The sequence below is a fragment of the Ptychodera flava genome, chromosome 13 (genome assembly GCF_041260155.1).
Source record: "Ptychodera flava strain L36383 chromosome 13, AS_Pfla_20210202, whole genome shotgun sequence".
Classification (NCBI taxonomy): domain Eukaryota; kingdom Metazoa; phylum Hemichordata; class Enteropneusta; family Ptychoderidae; genus Ptychodera; species Ptychodera flava.
The window spans coordinates 16,612,639-16,633,009 of record NC_091940.1 but is presented as its reverse complement, the minus strand read 5'-3'; the positions used below and the strand labels follow the sequence as shown (position 1 = coordinate 16,633,009).

The 20,371-nt window shown below is 38.8% G+C and overlaps 1 protein-coding gene across 1 annotated transcript; it reads left to right on the top strand.

Moving 5' to 3' along the window:
- The first annotated feature begins 7 nt into the window (after window positions 1-7).
- LOC139147590 (probable aminopeptidase NPEPL1) lies at window positions 8-10,252 on the top strand. The gene is made up of 11 exons (XM_070718723.1): window positions 8-450; window positions 1,812-1,997; window positions 2,942-3,202; window positions 3,920-4,016; window positions 4,543-4,685; window positions 5,145-5,222; window positions 5,831-5,931; window positions 6,408-6,462; window positions 6,568-6,813; window positions 7,459-7,569; window positions 7,980-10,252. Exons 1-11 carry the CDS (start codon window positions 301-303, stop codon window positions 8,130-8,132), a joined length of 1,581 nt encoding a protein of 526 aa, XP_070574824.1. The 5' UTR covers window positions 8-300; the 3' UTR covers window positions 8,133-10,252.
- The last annotated feature ends 10,119 nt before the right edge of the window (window positions 10,253-20,371 follow it).

The following is a 20,371-nucleotide window of genomic DNA, read 5'->3' as shown; positions in this document are numbered from 1 at the left end:
CCAAGATACTTTGCGACTTCCGGTGGGATGTTGCATGCTGTCTGTGTCACTCGGGATTTGATTCTCGTGGAGCTGTGTGTTTCTTCCGTACGGGGCTTCACTGAGTAGCTTCATTTGCTTTGCCGTAACACCTTGTTTCTAATCTATTGTGAGCTTACAAATCATTTTTGCTGTTTGCTGTGAAGCATTTTCGAGACTTCGCCCGTTTTACGGATGATAGTATCTGATCCTTGTCAGCCGATTTTAAAAAGTGAAACTTCCCACAATCACTCAGCGATCACGATCACTCCGTGAAGCAAGATGGCGAATGTTGAGTTGAAGTATTCCAACGCAATCACCCCATCTGACCCCAATGACAAACCTGTCGTCATCATCGGACAGCTCCCCTTTTTATCCAACTTGCCGTTTGACTCTGTAAAAGCCAAACTCGAGCCAAGAGTTGATGCCGAGGTAAGATACTGTCATAGATCCTATTACATGTACAGATGTACGAGTTTCTCCATAGTGCGACTATGTCGACGGAGCTCAGACTATATTCCCATTGTTGTTTGTACACTTTTTGTTGTCACATACTTTACACCTCTCACTAAGGTAAATCCGCAGATTTTGATATGGTGCATCTATTATTTTACCTTTGATTAGATGATCGACAATTTTCAGATTTACATGTAAGACAGCTGTCGCATGCACTTTTATATCTCATTCTTGTTCTGTGATTATAGCTTGTAACGTGATTGATTAGTTAGTTAAAGTTAACACCGATAAAAAGTCATCAATCTTTGTAGGCGGTATTGCCACAGTACGTGTGCAACACCTTGTCAGTGTTCTACATTGGTCGCAGTCTCGTACTTAGGGATGGACCATTAGACCTTCGGAGGGGTCGGTCAAAATGAGAAAAGGCTGCAGAACGTACAGTGAATGTTTTTCTTTTGCAGCCATACAACGTTTACCATAAAAAAACAAGTTACTAGCAGTCAAAGAAATGACATATGTTAACTATTATAAATATAGGGAAATTTGTACATCCTATGCCAACTCAAAAATTTTGCTCACATTATGAAATATGATAAAAATTGCCATCACCCCTCCTGACATCTAATAGTCCAATCCCTTATCTGTTAAAGGAAGCCCTATGACCTGGATGTCAATAATGTTATCGATTTTCTGATTATCTATCTGGAAAATTTATGTGTAATATGAAAAAATGTCTGTATAACAGGATGTTAAAATATTGCCTGTAATACATATGACATCGTCTAGTCAGCACAGATTCCTGAAATTACATTACCATGATTGCAATTGGAATGACTGATATAATCAGTAAGATTAGCAGTCTTTACAGTATGATCTATTTGAAAATTCACATGCAAAATGGTAAATTAAAATGGTATAAGTATCTTAATAGGACTAGCTTGTCAAACATTGAGTCTGTCCAGTCTTTAGTTCATCTACATTTTCGAAGGGGATTTTGGTGTGTTTGCAAATTTTTGAAAGTCATCATGGGGTTAAACCACCCCCCCCCTCTCTCTCTCTCTCTCTCTCTCTCTCTCTCTCTCTCTCTCTCTCTCTCTCACACACACACACACACACCACACATATGTTTGTTTGCATACCATTTGTGTGATGAGTTGGACATGTCACATTTCATTTGATTAGCATAGGGGTACTCACATCAGCTCTGCAAAGTTGCTGTCAAATATACTGGTGGTAGTGTCTGTACAGCAAGAAACAAGTGGGCGGTGTAATCACTGATGTGGCAAATACCACAAAGACTTACACTAAATGTTTTCTATTTTGAATACATATTGCAGGGTTTCAAAGCTGCTGTGCGCTGTCTCCACCCATCGCCAACTGATACGTGTTCGCTCTGGTTCAACAATGCTACGGTAGCTGCTCTACCGTTGAAAGCCAGCCGTCACAACTGTCCATCTCGGGCCCACTCCATCACCAAGCTGGTCAAAGTCTGCCTGACAGGGGTTGGAGATGAAACTGTTCTGGTGAGTTTTATGTCGGCGTTCAGGGTCATGTCTATGGTAGTCTAGAACCTTCCTAAAGTTTCATGTGTATGCTGCCCCCTTGAGTCGTGCTGTGATTTTCTGTCAAAGCCGTAAAACGGCTCGTTTTACTGTGAAGGGATTCCAGCCCAGAAAAGCGTAACTACAAGTGTCCTCTTGTAAACAATTCAAGCAGAACTACATGGTGTACAGACGTGTATGACCAGTATTTGGGAGACTTGGCCGAGTGCCATGATTTGGCACAGTATATGAGAATACGGTTACTCCCAGACCATTTGATACTTTTGCTATAATGTGCCTCAGGGACAGAAATTAGGAATCTCAAATTTGTACAATTCTTTTCTAATAATCTACCACTTATAGGCACTCAGTTTAAAGCCCTTGGAGTAAGAAAAATGTCCACCATCTTAGTTTTTCAAAAATCTAATATTGTATTTTTTCTCATAGAATTAACACAGGGATGGTTGCCATTTTAAATTTTAAATACTGGTAAATGTTGAGTGATCTGTTTCTCTGGTACCAAACTTTGCATGTTGACCCCTTATTTTCATTCTTTATTTGATAGCAAATGGTTGAGAGTTTTGTTAAGGAAAGTTAAGCAAAAGTTTAAGTCTTTCACTTTTGAGGTGCATACAGTATTTCCTTAAGGTTTTGGAACATAGATAAATGGGTTTTGAATTAAGTGATGTATATGTTGTCCCCCTGCACTGTATGGCTGCACTAATATGGCAAGGAGTATGTATTAGTGTTATGATATGACAGAGAAACCCTGGTAATATTACCAGCTTACTCCTCAACAGACCCCCCTCCTTCCAACATCATACACTCGTGATAAGTTTGAATGTACAGTCATGAAAAGGGCCAATGGCAAGACGGCAAAGATGATCATATGTTTCACCATCAAAGATATGTTTTTTCCTCTACAGCTGGTCTGTGAAAGGAGTGATGTCTTTGCATCTGCCTGTGCAGTTGCACGGGCCTTCTCGCTGTTCACACGGAAGTCAGGCAGTTCGAAGACTGCCAAACGCACGGTGACCGTGGAGTTCCTACTGGTAGGAACAGACAGAGACAAACAGCTAACAGAGGAAGAAGTTCAGGGCTTGGAGAGCACTGCAGAATCAATACGAATGGCGGCAAGAATCGTAGATACGCCTTGCAATGAGATGAACACAGATCATTTTGTACAGGTGAGGAAATCAAAAATTTATTTGTCTATAGATGCGGTTCATATAACCCTGCCACAGCTACAAACTTCTCTCTAGGAAACATTTACATGAAGGCTTGTGTGGTGTGCGCTGATTTTTCCCTGTTGGTATTTGGGGATTTTTTCATTCTCATTTAAATAATATGTGTTTCACAGCATTTTTCCCCGCGAGGGTTTTAGATACCACCAGAGGGCGTCGCACCTTTATGTTACCTTATTTAGGCAAAAGTCGGCTACCATCATCATTGATCCGCTAGTCTGTTTGGAGTAGGGAGGGATGGTTACACTTCATTACAGTTAGAAATGAGTTTCGAGATATGCATTGTGCACAGGCTGGATATAGCTACCTTCTTTAGTGACATATTTTATTGAAAGTTGAAAATTTAATTTTTCCAAACACTTTGAATTTCAAGTGTCAAAAAATTTGTGTAATTTGTTTCTGTACTAAATTTCACATTGTGACCCTTATTGTATTGATTTCAAAAGTGGGTGGAAAGTTTGAGTAAACGTTAAATTATTTCCATTTCGAGGCATGTATTACCTTAAGCCTCGAAATTGCATTTCTGATCAAACTTTACATGTCACAGAGAATTATGTCAGTAACATGTTCCACAAAGCATTTCAAATAAACCAACCAATCAGTCCAGAAGGGTTTTAGTGTCTGTCCTCAAGATGAAATTTTTTGTCTCTTGCTACACAGGAAGCAGAACAGGCAGTCGAGGGATTGAATGCTAACGGACACAATGTCCAATTAACAGTCATCAGGGGTGAAGACTTGAGGGAAGGGGGCTTTGGAGGTAAGACGTAGAGAGATTGCTATACAAATAATCCAAAATGTGGACATGTAGATCAAAGTTGCAATTATTTTCGTTGGGTGTCAATTCAAACGATGACATCAGAAGTTGGCTGTGAACAGTCCAGAGTTTGTTGACACATCTGCGTGTACCTGTCTGCACAGGTCAAATCTATATTGTTAGAACTTGAATAGGGCTGTTGGCAATTAACATTATTGTTGTCTGATGAATATGCAAAAATAAAAATTTTTCCACATTTTAAGATTACACTTTGGAAGTTATGCATGCAAGAATGACAGAAATACCACTTAATAGGCGACTGCTAGTGTGACAATGAATATGAAAAGACATGTTTACGGCTAAGGCTACAAGCTGTAACAATGGCTATGCATGCAACACTGACAAAATTTGTCTGCATTTCAAGCAGCAGTGTCCAATGTCATGTCCGTGGAGATATATTTAGTAACAAATCCGTACCCACGAACAGCTCTATTCTCACATTGAAGATTTCTCACTTGCATATTTCCAGGTTTGTACGGCGTAGGGAAAGCATCGGCAAATCCTCCGGCGATGGCAGTCCTGAGTCACCTGCCATCCACGGCCACACAGACAATCAGCTGGGTTGGTAAGGGCATTGTCTATGACACTGGTGGTCTCAGTATCAAGGGAAAGGTGAGTTGTTAGCGCTGTCTGTGGTAATTTGCAAGGAAAGTCAGTTGTGCACTTGTGTAATCTTCACACCCCATTTCTCTGTACACAGGTCCATGCTCAGCAGTAAAATCAATGAGTTTGGGCTAAACCATGGCTTTTAAAAGGTTTATGTATTGCATGATGAAATGTAATGTTGTACTCATGCAGGTGACTTTTTGCCTAAACTGACACTTTAATCTGTACAGAAGTATGATAGGTATCAACTACATGTGAGTGTCTCAGTGTTCAGCCAGTAGATTCTTTCTATGAACATTACAAATACTAGTCGCTCAGAAACGAAAGCAGATTAGTTTGCCCCCAGGCTGTGTCAAGTTGTACTAGTTTGAATTCGGTCATGAGAAAGGTCAGTTGAATGGTTGATGCCTTCACGAGGATAGCTTGTTCATTTCATGACATTCTATTTTTTGCTGTCGTTTGCAGACCACCATGCCTGGTATGAAACGAGACTGTGGGGGCGCTGCAGCCATACTAGGGGCTTTCATTGCTGCTGTGAAGCAGGTAAGGCTGTGAGAAGCTTCCCTAACGATTTTTGTAGAGGATTGTACTTGTTCTAGTTAAGGTAGTATGCACCTCGAAAGTGAAAGACTTAAACTTTTGCTCTAACTTTCCTCAAGGAATCTTTCAGTCATTCTCTTTCAAAATCAAGAATAAAAATAGGGGGTCACCGTGCAAATTTTGGTACTAGAGAAACAAATTACCCAAGATTTACCGATATTAGAAATAAAAAATGGCCGCCATCCCTGTGTTAGCTCTATGGAGAAAAATAAAAATTTTCGAATTTCGAAAAACTAAGACGGTAAAAAGTTTTCTTTCACCAAGAGCTTTAAAATGAACCCCCACATGTGGTACATCAGAAGAGAAATGTAAAAGTTTGAGAGTCCGAATGTCTGTCCCCGAGGTGCGTTCTACTTAAGAAGTAAACTTATGATATATCATAGCAAACGCATGATAACAGCCATCATGTACAAGGATGCTTCACTCAATCCTGGCAACCTGACTGTTGTTGTGCTTCTGTAATGTACAATGTAAAGTGTACCACCTGTAACTGGTTTGGTCACATCCTTGGACAAAAAAAATCCTAACCACTAAATCGTATCACTTTTCAGGGTTTCAAGGAGAATCTCCATGCAATACTTTGTCTAGCAGAAAATTCCGTTGGGCCTCTTGCCACCAGACCAGATGACGTACATGTAATGTATTCGGGAAGGTGAGAAAAGTACAGAGTTGTTCTATTTTTCAAATTCTGTCAGACTTTTCATGTTTGTTTGTCATATAAGCATCTTTGGTAGATGAATATTTTGATAATACAGTGGGTGTGACCAACATCACATCAATATTGTCAAATCCTTTCACCACAAACGTCTGTTTGCGAACCTCAAAATGAATTCGCATGGATTACTCTATCGGCATATTCTGACTACGTTACATGAACAGGCCTCATGATGGATACATGATGTCTCCATGCAAATGACCCCTTTGTTGAAATGCAAAGCAATCACTTTAGTGTATAAAGGAGACAGATAAGCCAAAAGTTGACTGAACACCATCTTTCATTGGTGAGACATTACAGGGAATATGTTGCGTTTCCAAGGTAATATTTTGTGTGTTTGCATGATTTCTTCAATTATGGGTCAATGAGATCAAACTCTTCGTGACAATGCATCTTTTGCTCTTTCTTCACAGATCTGTAGAAATAAACAACACAGATGCGGAAGGCAGACTAGTACTTGCAGATGGGGTGAGTATTTTAGTCAGTATGTCATTTTTGGCAAACCACTCCCACATACTGCATTTCCTTCCGTAACATCATGTGTAAAATTCCTTTTTCTTCTTCCATGTGTAGGTTTCATATGCTTCCAAAGACCTGAAATCAGACATCATCGTTGACATGGCAACATTGACAGGTGCTCAGGGAATATGCACCGGAAAGCTCCATGCCGCCATCTTGACGAATCGTGAGGAATGGGAATCTGCCTGCGTGAAAGCCGGCAAATGCTCCGGGGATTTAGTCTTTCCACTTGTCTACTGTCCTGAACTCCATTTCAACGAGTTTGCAAGTGCCGTAGCTGATATGAAAAATTCAGTTGGGGTAAGTCACAAAAAAAGGCGTGATTAGTTTGGTTAAGTTACTGTAACGATACGGTTAGTACTGGTGAGTTACATGAGAGACATTGTTAGTTACTGTGAGTTACCACTGATGTGTGTTGGTTGGGCTTATTTACCAGAAAGATGTGGTCACTTCTTTGTAAGTTAGTTACGAAGCAGTTAAGAGTGTCAAGTTGTCAGCAAGATAGACCACTTAGGATGAGTTACCATCAGAATATGTTCAGTTTTGGTAATTTGGCATTCATGTGATTTATTATTTGAGGCAAGCTACCACAACAAAGTGTCAGTATAGTCCTCATCTGTCAACTCTGATACTTATTTGTCATTTTTACAGTCTGTTCAATCAGGAAAAATGTGATTGGAATTCTATACTGACATGAATACATTTATTTTGTCTGCATGCAACATAAACTATATGTATGAAATAAACGACTAAACCAGAAGAACAAGTTCTGATACATTTGTTGGCTTCAAATTCCCAAAGAAGATGATAACGTTTTCAAAATCATGCTTTCATCTAATAATGCTTTGAACTTGTATCCGAGAGACTTTGTGTGAAAGCAGGGTTATTTCTCATCAGTAACCTTGTCATTGGTCTGGGATTGATTTGTGTTTTTTGTTGTTACAGGACCGTGCAAATGCCCAGAGTTCATGTGCAGGACTGTTCATCGGCGCTCACATAGGTTTTGATTTCCCAGGGGTATGGCTTCATATAGACATGGCTTCACCTGCACACAGCGTGAGTACTCTCAAGTGTTGTCATTTCACCAGTAAACAGTTGATTTAATCCTTTCATCGCTGGGATTTTGGTACGTCCCCATTGTCGTCAATAGAGTGGGAGGAAACAATACAGGGATGTAGTTGTGGAAGAGTTAAGGTTGAGAAATTTTGACAAACATGGTGAAAAATATTTAGCCTTTAGATTCCAATATTGCATAGTGCTACTGATTACCATAGGGAAACTTGGCAGACAAATGTCTTTAAGTATGAAAGACAAACAAAAAAATGTAACTTTCAAATTTCAATATTTCAAATGATAGATATGTGCAAATATGCAGTGAATAGGTAACCACAAGCCAGTACAGTGTATATATAGAGATCATGAATTCAACTTTTAATCATAATTTATTTCCATTCCATGCACTGTAGGGAGAAAGAGCAACTGGATATGGTGTTGCGTTACTTTTAGCCTTGTTTGGTCGGGCCTCCAATGCATCCCTTCTACAAGCGGTGTCTCCACTTGGAGCGGTTGAGAGCGATGAAATCATTGAAAACGCCACCAAGAAGAAGAAACTAGTATAGGGATGCAGTAACAAATTGCACAGTTTTTCTCGTTTTCTATCCTGACATGTTCTTTACTAAATTCAGAAACTTCTACTTATGGGAGGGGACTGGGTGGCTAAATCCTGTCTTCCCCACCTCTCAGTACAATGGGTGGTCCCACTTGAAAAGTGATGCGCTTTTTATACATGATGCTTCTCCATGGTGATGAAACAAGCGAGGTTTTCCCCGTGTACACTTTCTCATGTAAATTACCAAGAAGTGCTACCAAAAGCAGTATAAGTTTACATCTGCTGTGAGCCCCTCCAAGCAGTCTCTTCCCATCCCTCTGTTGAATTCTATATTGGAATGTTCTGCGCATATTATTAGAATGTTACTTTTTTGCATTTACATTGCCTCAATGTGCCCTCCTCCATGCATGATTGCATCCACAGAATATGCAACCTGTATCTTTTAAATTACTCACATCAAAAACAGACTCAAAATCTTTGTACTTTGCTATGTGTTTTTTGCCATGTTAATTTACACACTATTACAAAACTTTGCACCGTGTTGTTTTCTTTTCTTGTTAGTGTTTTATAGAACCGCTGTCTTCTTTAGCTTTTATGTTAATGAGTTCAGATGATATATTCAAAAAGTAGATAAAAAAACCTGATGGGAAAACCCCAATGTAGTGGAAACAGATGTGAATGATAATAAAGTTCTGTACCAGCGTCCTCCGATCAAAATCTTGGCGTCTCACTGTAGCCCTCAATACTGAGCTTTCACATTACCGGTAGTTCTCGTTAACGTTGACCATGTACATTGTTTTTATAGTCCTAACTTTTTTCTTTGAAAGATTTTTCAAGTGAATCAATTTTTTTTAGATGAAGCATATGGTCAGCCCGTAAGTCTGGTGCCAAATTGAAATTCACACTTCCCCGTTGTTGCATCTTTTGACGACTAGTTTCAATTCTCCTTTGCCCCTCTGGCCTGCTTTGCCAAGCTTGGCATTGTAATGTTTTAACCCCTTGACCACCTTGAGTACTAGGAAGATTTCCGGCACTGTATTCACTGTATTGAATTTCTGTGTACTTTGAGTGCTGGAAAATTCGGAAGAGCTCTTTCACAAGTTCACAGTACGTTTGGTACAGCGCCTTTACTACATTATGGTATTCAAGAGGTTAAACGGCCAGCAATGCTAACTTTTTATGATTTGTTTCGCTATTTTTGTTTTAATGTCAATCATTATTTCTTGTTCTACTCCCCAAAGCATGTTGCTCTTCATGCTCAAGTGAATCACTCATTACATTAGAGAATTTCCTCCGTGGAAGTGTAATGTACTGAGATTTTGATGTACTGGTGTCCTCATGGTCATTTTAAATGAAACATATTTCTTGCAATTTGCTGCACTTTACAAAAACTGCAAGATACTAGCCCTAGCCCTTCAAAAAGTTAAGTACAGAAAATACGGCAACTTGACCCACATAGGTAATGAAATGTACAGTTCACACATAGACACTGTTTAGGACCTCTTTTAGTTTGTCTACCACCTCTGATGCAGAGAATAAATTTGATATTTCAACATTTCTTGATGGCATTCCAGAATAATTTGATGCTCCCAGCAGTGACTGTTTTTCACCGCAAAGTTGAATGTGACACAAGCTGTAACTCTTGGACTTTTATGCATGTAAATGTGGAATTCTGTCACAGCAACCATGGTCTCAGGACATGCAGTGGCCCACTGACGTTTTGCCTGCATAGGCATATATCCCGTACTGGAAGAACCATCGCTTACCCAGCCAGAAGCGATGGATCTTCCAGTCTGCATACACACACACTTACACAGACACTAATTACATTACTGTTGTGGATTTTAGCCTTCCCCATATATAAACACTGGTCGTTTAACAAATGCCTCGGCTCAGAGAGCTGGTATCTATATCATTAGGCCTTGAGTACTAACAAGGCCTTGATGGGTCTACCAATTGTTACACTTGCTGTCAGCAATCCTATGAAACATGTCTTCTCAAAGAAAAAAGCAATACATAGATGAAGAGAGATGGAATTCTTAGTACAACAGAAGTTTGTTAGCAGAGAAAATGTGTCCAACAGGTTGTATATGTTCCATTTCTAATGAAATAAAATCTTCAAACTCCCAATAGGTGTAATGTGGTTTCTTTATGCATAGGGACTGGGTTTGATATTCTGATGTACTAAGTCAGATTTGTCCAAACTTTTCTGGGTAGACCATTTTTGCGCCAAAATTATGAAAGTTACCCAAAGGTGCAAATATTACTGTCAGCTGTGTTTATGCATGTTAATATGTGAAATATTTTATTTGTAAATTTAAGGTAGAACACGCCTCGGGGACAAATATTTTGACAAACTTTTACAATTCTTTTCTGATATACCACTTGTGGGGGCTCATTTTAAAACTCTTGAGGTGAGAAAACTTTTCAGTGGCTAGGTTTTTCAAAATTCGAAAATTTTATTTTTCTTCATAAAGTTAACAGACGACAGCCATTTTGAATAATAAATATCCGTAATTATATACCATGCCCTGCCCGCTCGCATTTTGATTGGTCGAGCTGAACCACGTGACTGACCACAAATACACAGTAATGGTTGTTTACATGCCCGTGAACATGTATAATAAGGTAAACAACTCAAAGTATCGTAACTTTACAGCTCAACCGTAAATCATAATCAATCACAAAATAAAATGGAGCACTTGTAGGTCAAGTTGAGATACTTTTTTCTGAAAACATCTCCGGATATGCCAATGATTTTTTACAGCACGCGTGACAGTGAGTCCCGTATTGCTCGGTTTCTGGAGCTCAGTTGTCGTCGCTCCGGAAATTTCCCAAATTTTGACGGTTTTCTTGGGTTCGCTGATAATATAAGGGAAATAACAGACTCCGCTCTGACCATTAACGTTTAGGCTTATGATGAACAACGAAATAGATGCTTTGCGAAATCGCGAAATAACGAAATGACAACATTTCCACAACCCGAAAATTTTTTCTTCAATAAAATCTAGCATTTAAATAATGTCCGTGACCGCAGCAGTTGGTTTACTGGGTTTAATGAACGGATTAGGTATGTAATGGAATATTTTGAAGTGACTTCAATCACGGTCGAACTACAAAGTGATACATGGCGAAATCATGGGCCGCCATGAAAATATCAGTATGAACACGTACTCCCACAGTCACTACAGTACCTGTTTAGTCAGGGGAGTTGTGAAGCTTCACAAATCTCTCTCGAAATAAAGCCATAACATTTGGGATTGAGGTTTTTAATCTTCAAACACTAGCTGTCGAAACGCAGCTATCTGTTGGTGGGTAGCGTGCGTAGCTATGCGGTGGCAGGGTTGACCTTTGATCCGCAAAGCTCTGCATGCATGGCAGGGCACAGGCGACCCAATAAGTATTACTGAGTTTTTCACACTGTTTTCTCTATCATTTTCTCTTCTTTCTTCATGCTCTGAATGATCGGAATAAATAAAATAAATGGTTTACATAACATAACCTAGCCTCCGTGACTATTTACTTTACACTTCATTACAAGGACGTATATCTCTCATACACACATGCTGTAATTAATTAGTCAACACAACTAATTATGCTAATCCGTGGACTTATCAGACGTTGGTCAACATCGGAAAGATAGGTTTTAGTATAAAATTCCTATCTTTCGCGATGTTGATCAACCCGTAAAATCCCTGATAAGTCCACGGATTAGCATAATTAGTTGTGTTGACTAATTAATTACAGCATGTGTGTATGAGAGATATACGTCCTTGTAATGGAGTGTAAAATAAATAAAGAGTCACAGAGGCTAGGTTAGGTTATATAAACCATTTATTTTATTTATTCCGATCATTCAGAGCATGAAGAAAGAAGAGAAAATGATAGACAAAACAGTGTGGAAAAACTCAGTAATACTTATTGGGTCGCCTGTGCCCTGCCATGCATGCAGAGGTTTGCGGATCAAAGGTCAACCCTGCCACCGCATAGCTACGCACGCTACCCGCCAACAGATAGCTGCGTTTCGACAGCTAGTGTTTGAAGATTAAAAACCTCAATCCCAAATGTTATGGCTTTATTTCGAGAGATATTTGTGAAGCTTCACAACTCCCCTGACTAAACAGGTACTGTAGTGACTGTGGGAGTATGTGTTCATACTGATATTTTCATGGCGGCCCATGATTTCGCCATGTATCACTTTGTAGTTCGACCGTGATTGAAGTCACTTCAAAATATTCCAATACATACCTAATCCGTTCATTAAACCCAGTAAACCAGCTGCTGCGGTCACGGACATTATTTAAATACTAGATTTTATTGAAAGAAAATTTTCGGGTTGTGGAAATGTTGTCATTTCGTTATTTCGCGATTTCGCAAAGCATCTATTTCGTTGTTCATCATAAGCCTAACGTTTATTTGTGGGCGCGGGCTCGAGGAAAGCCAAATTAATGGGCTCAGCAAGCTTGCCCGTTAATTTTTGGCTTTCCTCTCGCCCTTGCCCACAAGTAAACATTAATGGTCAGCGCGTCGCCCGTTATTTCCATTATCTTGTGCCAAAATTTGCATGTTGACCCTGATTTGTATTCTGCTATAGACTATAGTCTATAGAAGCTATTGCGATAGGTAGCCGTCTGTCCTCGGTCTGTATGTGTGTGTGTATGTATGTATGTATGTCCGTCCAATCAAATATCTTGAGAACCGCAGTACTTACAGATTCGATGTTTCAAGTATGGATGCAAAATATGATTATGAGAAACTTTATTTTTCGTTTTGTGATATTGTTGAAAATATGCAAATTAGCACAAAAAGGCGTATTTGGTATAAAATCTTCCTAACGGCTGGTCAGACAGCTTTGTTATTTGGTATACAGGTCCCTAGGAATGACCCAACTTAGATTTGTTCAAATTGTGATGAAATATGCAAATGTGTATTTTTAATGAATTTTTTGGTCATTTTCGGTCGAAAATTTATTTCATCAAAACCGCTTGTCTGACAGCTTTGATATTTGGTATACAGGTTCATATGAATGATCAAAATATGATATATTGAAATTATGATGAAATCTGCAATTTTGTATTTTTAGCGCAATTTTTGGTAAAAAAAATTGTTTCTCAAAAAGTACCTGTCTGATAGCTTTGATATTTAGTATACAGGTTCCAAGGGGTTATCTTAGTGTGATATATTGAAATTGTTACGAAATCTTCAATTTTTTATTTTTTTTGGGTCAGTTTTTGCCTTTTTTGGTCAAAATCTTTGTATCTCAAAAGTTACTCATCTGATAGCTTTGATATTTGGTATACAGGTTTCTAGGGTATATCTAAATGTAATATATTGAAATTATGATGAAATCTTCAATTTTGTATTTTTGCAGCTAATTTTGCCATTTTTTGTTAGGCTTTCCTGAAATGAGATATCAAAGATATCCACCTTCGTTATCAACACGTGTCACAAAAAGTTATTCTGTACATAACACAGCATACCTCTGTCGACTGTTATATAAGTCGCTTGGTTTTTCTCGATGGTCTATGGTTTTTCACAAACGCTGGTCAGACAGCTTTAATATTTGGTATACAATTCCCTAGGATGACTTTAGTGAGATAATTTCATACAGTCAGGAAATAATTAATTTTGTATCCATGTCTATAGTAGCTTCAGGGATATTGGCCCTATGTTTATTGATTTTGAAAGAGAATGGTTGAAATATTTCTTTCGGAAAGTTTGAGCAAAAGGTTAAGTGTTCACTTTCGAGGTGCACAATAGTGTCACGTTCACGTCAAAGAAGTAGATTGACAAATTTCAGACAGACTGATAGTGGCTGTCGTGTGGATCATAAGAAAGTATTTGGGATAGCCATTCTGAACAAGTACACGAAACACATATCGTGATTACTTGAAGACAAACTACAGCATGTTGACACAAATGTAATGTGCAGAGGGGAAAAAGTATTCTAGAGGCCTTCTGCAGTCAAGGAGAAGAAAAAAATCGATCCAGTTATGTCTTGAGAAAAAAGAAAATTGATTATGGCAGACCAAAGGAAAAAAATTACAACATTTGGGAAATCTGACTCTCTTATTCTCTGGAGGTTCGCCGCCAACATTTTCAAAATACATGAAGCTTAAGTCCGATGTCTTTTTGTAAGTATTCGTGATATAAACACATGACAAAAGTTAGGTCAAAACTCGTTTCACAAAAGGCTTTTGTTGTATGCCTCGCCCTAGCAAACACATTTCACCGTTTATGTTGAAACAACAGACGTGTGGATTGTAAAGTGTGACTTGTTTCTACTCACATCACAGGGGACATTAGATTGTTTATCTCCACAGGCTGCTCTAGTAGTTTTTTCCAGTCTTTTTTACTATTTATTTCCATAAAGAATTCATTAGAGACAATCCTTTGTTTTGCACGATCTCTGTCCTTTCATTGAATGTCATCTGTTCTGTGCTCACATAGAATGCTAATCAATATTTTTAGATGTGCAGTTGTTAAACCAGTGACATGTAATTAACTCACCACATACTAAAAAACTTGTAATCACGAAAAAAAATTGCATTGCTTCCAAATGTGGAAAAAATCGATGCAGGACAGACATTTGGCAAAATATTGCTGGCATACCCATTTCCTCCTCCCACCCCCGAAATCAAATGCTTCTTCCCTAAATGGAACAGGTTCAGTGTATGAACATAAAAAACATCAAATTGTGAATGTATGTTTGATGCACAGCTAAGCAGTATTACTTTGAAAGATGCTAAATCAGGAAAAAGCAGTATTTTCACATACTTGCCATGGTATAAGCGATAGCAGTAAAACGTGTAATAGGACAATGCTTTTCGTCACTGTTTTACAGTAACCAACTTGACCTGATGATGACATGAACATATTAACACGATAAGGGTTACAGTTGTAACTAGGCTAGTGGGGGCCAGATGTGATTTAGCGTTGTAGATATTACCAAAATGACACTATCTTCACATCATATTTTGAAGGAGATACCTCTTCATGTTCCCCTCCGGGCTCTGATCATTTTTTCAAAGCCGCTCGCTTGTCAAACATGAGTTTAGAAGATATTTTCGTGTTGATGAACCCATAATCAGCTGATACTGCAAAGAGAAACCTTTGGTTCCAATACTCAGACATTTTTGACTGATTACACTTTACTTTCACTCATAGACTGTAGAGAAAACTAAATGTTTCACTCAACAATTGACGAAATGATTACCCAGAACCTACACTGCCTACCGTTCACTCAGTAGATAAAACAGCTCTGAACAAGAGCTGAAAAGCTGAGGTTTTCGAGAACACCCAGCATATCTCACACATCCTCGAAATACATCATTGCGCTTCTTTTTGCACTGCCATTAAAACTCTTACTAGTCATTCTTACTGTCTGGGCAACAACACAACACTCTGTCTGAGTAGAATTCGTAATCCATCCTCATCCTTTCTCTCTTTTCAACACTGTCTGCAGCTGGTACAATGCTAGACAAAACGTGCAATATAAGCCCCCCCCCCTCCATTTTTTCATGCTTGTTCTGTTCGAGAAATGATGCAGTCATGCAGTGTTTGCTTTATTTTGAATTTGGTTATTTATTGATTTAATTTCATTTATTTATCTTTAAATCTCTAGGTCATAAGACCCAACTGCTACATGAAAGCATCAAAACAGTAATGTGTACATGCAACGGGAATTCCAACACGCGGCATGATATCGATAACAACACTGCTCAGAACTATACACAGGTGCAGCCAATGAACAATGCACTTTTAAAGGGGTCCTTATTATGATAAGATAACCTTGTGCAGGAAAGTAATTTGAACGGACTAATTTTAAGTCCAGAGGGTAATTATATAATAAGCTGATTATAATTTGCCCTCCAACTGAAAATTTTTCGACTTACCCTCCCGCACTCAAACTTACCCACTCCCCACATATTTTTGCATGTTTCCCCTCCCCATTGTGACCGGAAACACCGTGCTCATATTTAATTTCATAAATCGGCCAAATTTCCCCTGTCCCCGGTTACAAGTAACTTCCCCTCTCCTCGTTTTTCCCCAATCCAGGTCCCCAGGCCAATCAACCAATATCTGCCCTGCCCGACAAAAAACTATAATCTGCTCCCAAGCAAAATTAAAATTTCCCCTGCCCTCAAAAAATAGCTCCTGGAAAAGCTTTTTCGATGGATAGCTGGCTGCACCTGTATACGGTGCGTACTTGTGATCATACATGTATTACATGTTACATATTCTACTGTGCGTGGCTCAGGGTTATCTTTCATATTTAATAAATAGAGCTGTGTGAATAAAAATGTAAACTAGTCATCCGAAGAAAAGATATCGTAGGTTGTGTGGCCTGAGCTAAGGTGGAGGGACCGTGCCTGAGCACACAGGCAGAAGAGAAAATTCAAATGATTGAAGTCGGGGCATTTACGACTAGAAAAAAAGTTTAGCGTCGCCCGTGAATGACAATATGTGGCGTGATTGTATAATGACGTGTGATTAACAGTTGAAAGCAGCACTAATATAATGTATGATTTGTGTGTAGGGCACGCAGATATAATATTATAGGAGTGATCATTTATGTTCGCCGATAGAGACGTGTAACTCTTTTACTGAGTTTAACGAAATGCAAATAAAAAGTAAGATAAAAATTAAGGAAATGTGTATATATACCGTGCAAAATCCGAGACATAAAGTTATTATATCAAATTTTTGATTGCGAAGGCCTCCAAGACCTAATTGACCATCTTTAGATCGTGTTTGACGAACGTGGAAGTTTCAGAAAGTCAAAGGTCAGAAGACCCTTCGCTAGAGGGCGCTCTATGCCCTCGCTCGTGGGCAACCGCTTCGTAAATTGACTGAATTTCCATATGATAATTGATGGCTAGATTAAAAGAATCTGAAAATTCCTTTCAGTTTGTGTTCACACTAGCGTGTTCTATCCAATTTATTCAGGAAGATCATTTCAAAAGTCATAACTTGCAAGACATATGTATCCACCAAACTATCATTATAAATGTACAATTTTTTTAGAAGTTGTCGGGATGAAGAATTTATTCCATTTAAAATTAATGAATTTTCTGTCCTATAACAGCCATACCAGGATTGTCTAAAGGAACGGCTCCTCGATCTCAAAACCTCATTAACTTACCTGAACTAACGGCAACAGTTGCAGATTGTCGCGATCGTTATATGATGTTGTATCCTTCGCAGTACCAACAGCGCCAATTGGCTTTCATCATTTTATGTCAGGCCGTAGTTGTTTGGAAGACCTTACACGTCAACCATTGTTGAGTACATGTAAATATCAAACTTGTCCGACAAAGAAGCGACAAAAAGCGGCTGATACAGCTCTGCCGTGATTTCCGAATAAAGAATCATGAATATTATATATTATTGCCTGAATACATGGGTTTATGTGCCCGAGAGCAGGTGACAATTTGCCCGACGCCAGGAGGGCAAATTGTCTCCTACTGCGAGGGCACACAAACCCATGGCATGTATTCAGGCAATAATATTTTTATTACATGCCTCTTGACAGTTGATGCTATAAATATGACATTTAGCGTATGGCATTTTCAAGCAATTTTACCATTACCGACCAGCATCAAATGGATTTTAACGAAAGTCAAAATAGCGGTCCGCGCATGGATATTTTACATCTAGCGTAAAGCGTGTACCTTGACGTCGAAAACGTCGAAGAGCTTCACTGGACCGGTAATTATGGAAACCGGTCAGTACATCGTTCACCGGCCCGCTAACTCCCCGGATGTTCCTATTCAAATCAATGCACAATTTTGCACTCACATCGAGGTATGTAATAAAAGTTTCAAACACTCAAGATGTTCACTAGATACTGACGGACAGTCACCCATTTGACAAGCCCCGCATCGTTACTCGTCGTTACCTTGGTAGCAGATCTGATCAATTGACGCCTGTGATGACATTATTTACATACTTAGTCTCACGTCCATCAGAGAAAGAACACAAATACGCATTGGAAAGAACTATACCTATTCACACGACGACATCAACGTTGAGGGGCTACCAGTAAAGGTTCTCTATAACGGTGTACGAAATTTCGCTAGAAATTCATCTATATCAATTGATGATGGGACGAGGTCGCGATTGCAAGGTATGAAGCTTTTGTTTTGGGAGATGGCGACACTGAACATAACAGATACACCATTATCTCGACACATTAATGTTCTACGATTCATTAATTTAATCCAGAAAAAAATAAAATGCAGATAACATCCTGTTGGCGAATGATACAGCTTACTGCATATCTTTTCGTCTACGATACAACCTTCTCATCATATATGTCGCTTCAATTTTGTGATAATTGGTTAGCTCTATTACTAAGTATTGCATCGAGACAAACGCAACATAAATGTCGTCATTATGAATGCATGCATTGGGCGTTTCTTACGACCGATTTAACCCCTTATATAATTCTTGTCATACCTGTTCGGTATTCCTATATACCTACACGCACGTAGCATAAAAAACGTCCTCTTCATAAGCCACAGAGCGCCTATGCCAGCCCAGGGTCTTTGTCATTTAATTCGCAGACTCTGGGGAGAACGATCAGTGGTTTGATAAAATAGCACCAAGGAAAAATAACATTTCTTTTCCTCTCTGAGTACAATTGACCTGGTGATGGAACTACATTAGTCTGATATTTCAATATTGCAGAGGCTGTGACCTATGAACCAATGTTTAACGCCGAAGTCCAATTTCACTACTAATGTACAGATATTTACTCTCTAACACCCTCATATCTACTGTGGCCATGCTCATTTAGTTTTTGCTGAGTCGATTATCGGTAAATTTCGTTCCAGAAAACTAACATTTTAACGGTATATCTACGTAAGTCAGCGGCTTATGTGCCATATAGAGCGCCACTTTTCCCTTTATATGGTCAATGTTTTCACTGTGATGACTCAGCAAAACCTCAGTGAGCGAAACCCAGATTAGATGGACGGGTGGATCTCTATAGGCACTTGCAAAATCACGCAAAAGTCAAAGTCAATGAAAAGACATATCTTCTTTTCCCCTCCTTTTTATACATCTACGTTATACAGAACCGACCCAATATTACACTCCAAGGGTCATAATAAGATCTCCATTACAATTCAAAGTTACTTTAACTTCAAGTTAATGACTTCATCTAAACTATTTGCGCTTGACGTCATTTGATAGTAAGGAATTTTAAGTTCCGATTTACAATTGTTAGTATCGTTCCGATTTCAGCAGAAAACGGACTTTAAAGTAGTACGCACATCGACGCAGAAAGGTTGAAACGTTTGCTCAAAATTTTCTTGAGCTCAATAAAACTTTCAACCATTGTCTTTCATACTCGAGAATAAAAATAAGGAATCACTCGTGAAAAAAATTTTGGTACGAGAGAAACAAACCATTAAACTTTACCGATACTTGAATTCAAAATGGCTACTGCCCCGGTGGGGGAAAAATAAAACTTTCGATTTCACCATTCCAAGACTGCGAAAAGTTCATTTACTATACAAGCTTCAAATGAGTCCACATGAGCGAACATACAAGCAGAATATTGTAAAAAAACTGGCTGTCTGAATATGTCTTCGAGGCGCATTCTACCCTAATACGTCATAAGATTCAAGAAACCCTGAAAGACTTATGTTCACAAAAATTGATTGAAATGTGCTTCAGTTGAGGCGTGCGTTGACTGTGCATTAAAATTTAAAAATATTCCCGCCTTTACACGATCTTAAGGCTAAGCGTATAGAGCAGTAATGAGGCACTGCGTGGCAGCTTGGGTCGGTCAGACTTAGTCCGTCATGATCTGCAGGAGTAAACAAAAATATTTTATTGCATTGCCAGGCAAACGGCCTGTAACTTTTGATGATAATTTCATTTTGTTCTACACAACAACCAGGTTTTCTTGTTCTCCCCTCTAAACTGTGTTGAGATACAAAGCATTTAAGCATCGTCCACAATATCCAATGATATCGTATACAAATGAAGTTGCCGACAACACCATTTGGCAGTTAAACAGAAAGACGTTGTTTGGAAAAAAATTGAACAAGTTGCATGTCGATATGCTATGATTTTCGGGAAGAACAAGAATCCATGTTTAAAACTAACCCACTGCAAACTCTACCGCAAGTTACTCTAATTATCCCTTCCTAATACCTTTCAATATACCGCAAAAACAAAACACACTCGTGTGATGGAGTATATGTACATGTGACAGGAACTATTGTGGGATAATTA

Coding starts and splice junctions, on each gene's coding strand:
- LOC139147590 (XM_070718723.1), top strand. CDS start 301: ATGGCGAATGTTGAGTTGAAGTATTCCAACGCAATCACCCCATCTGAC. Junction 3,203..3,919: donor ACACAGATCATTTTGTACAG/GTGAGGAAATCA, acceptor CTTGCTACACAG/GAAGCAGAACAGGCAGTCGA. Junction 5,932..6,407: donor CATGTAATGTATTCGGGAAG/GTGAGAAAAGTA, acceptor CTTTCTTCACAG/ATCTGTAGAAATAAACAACA.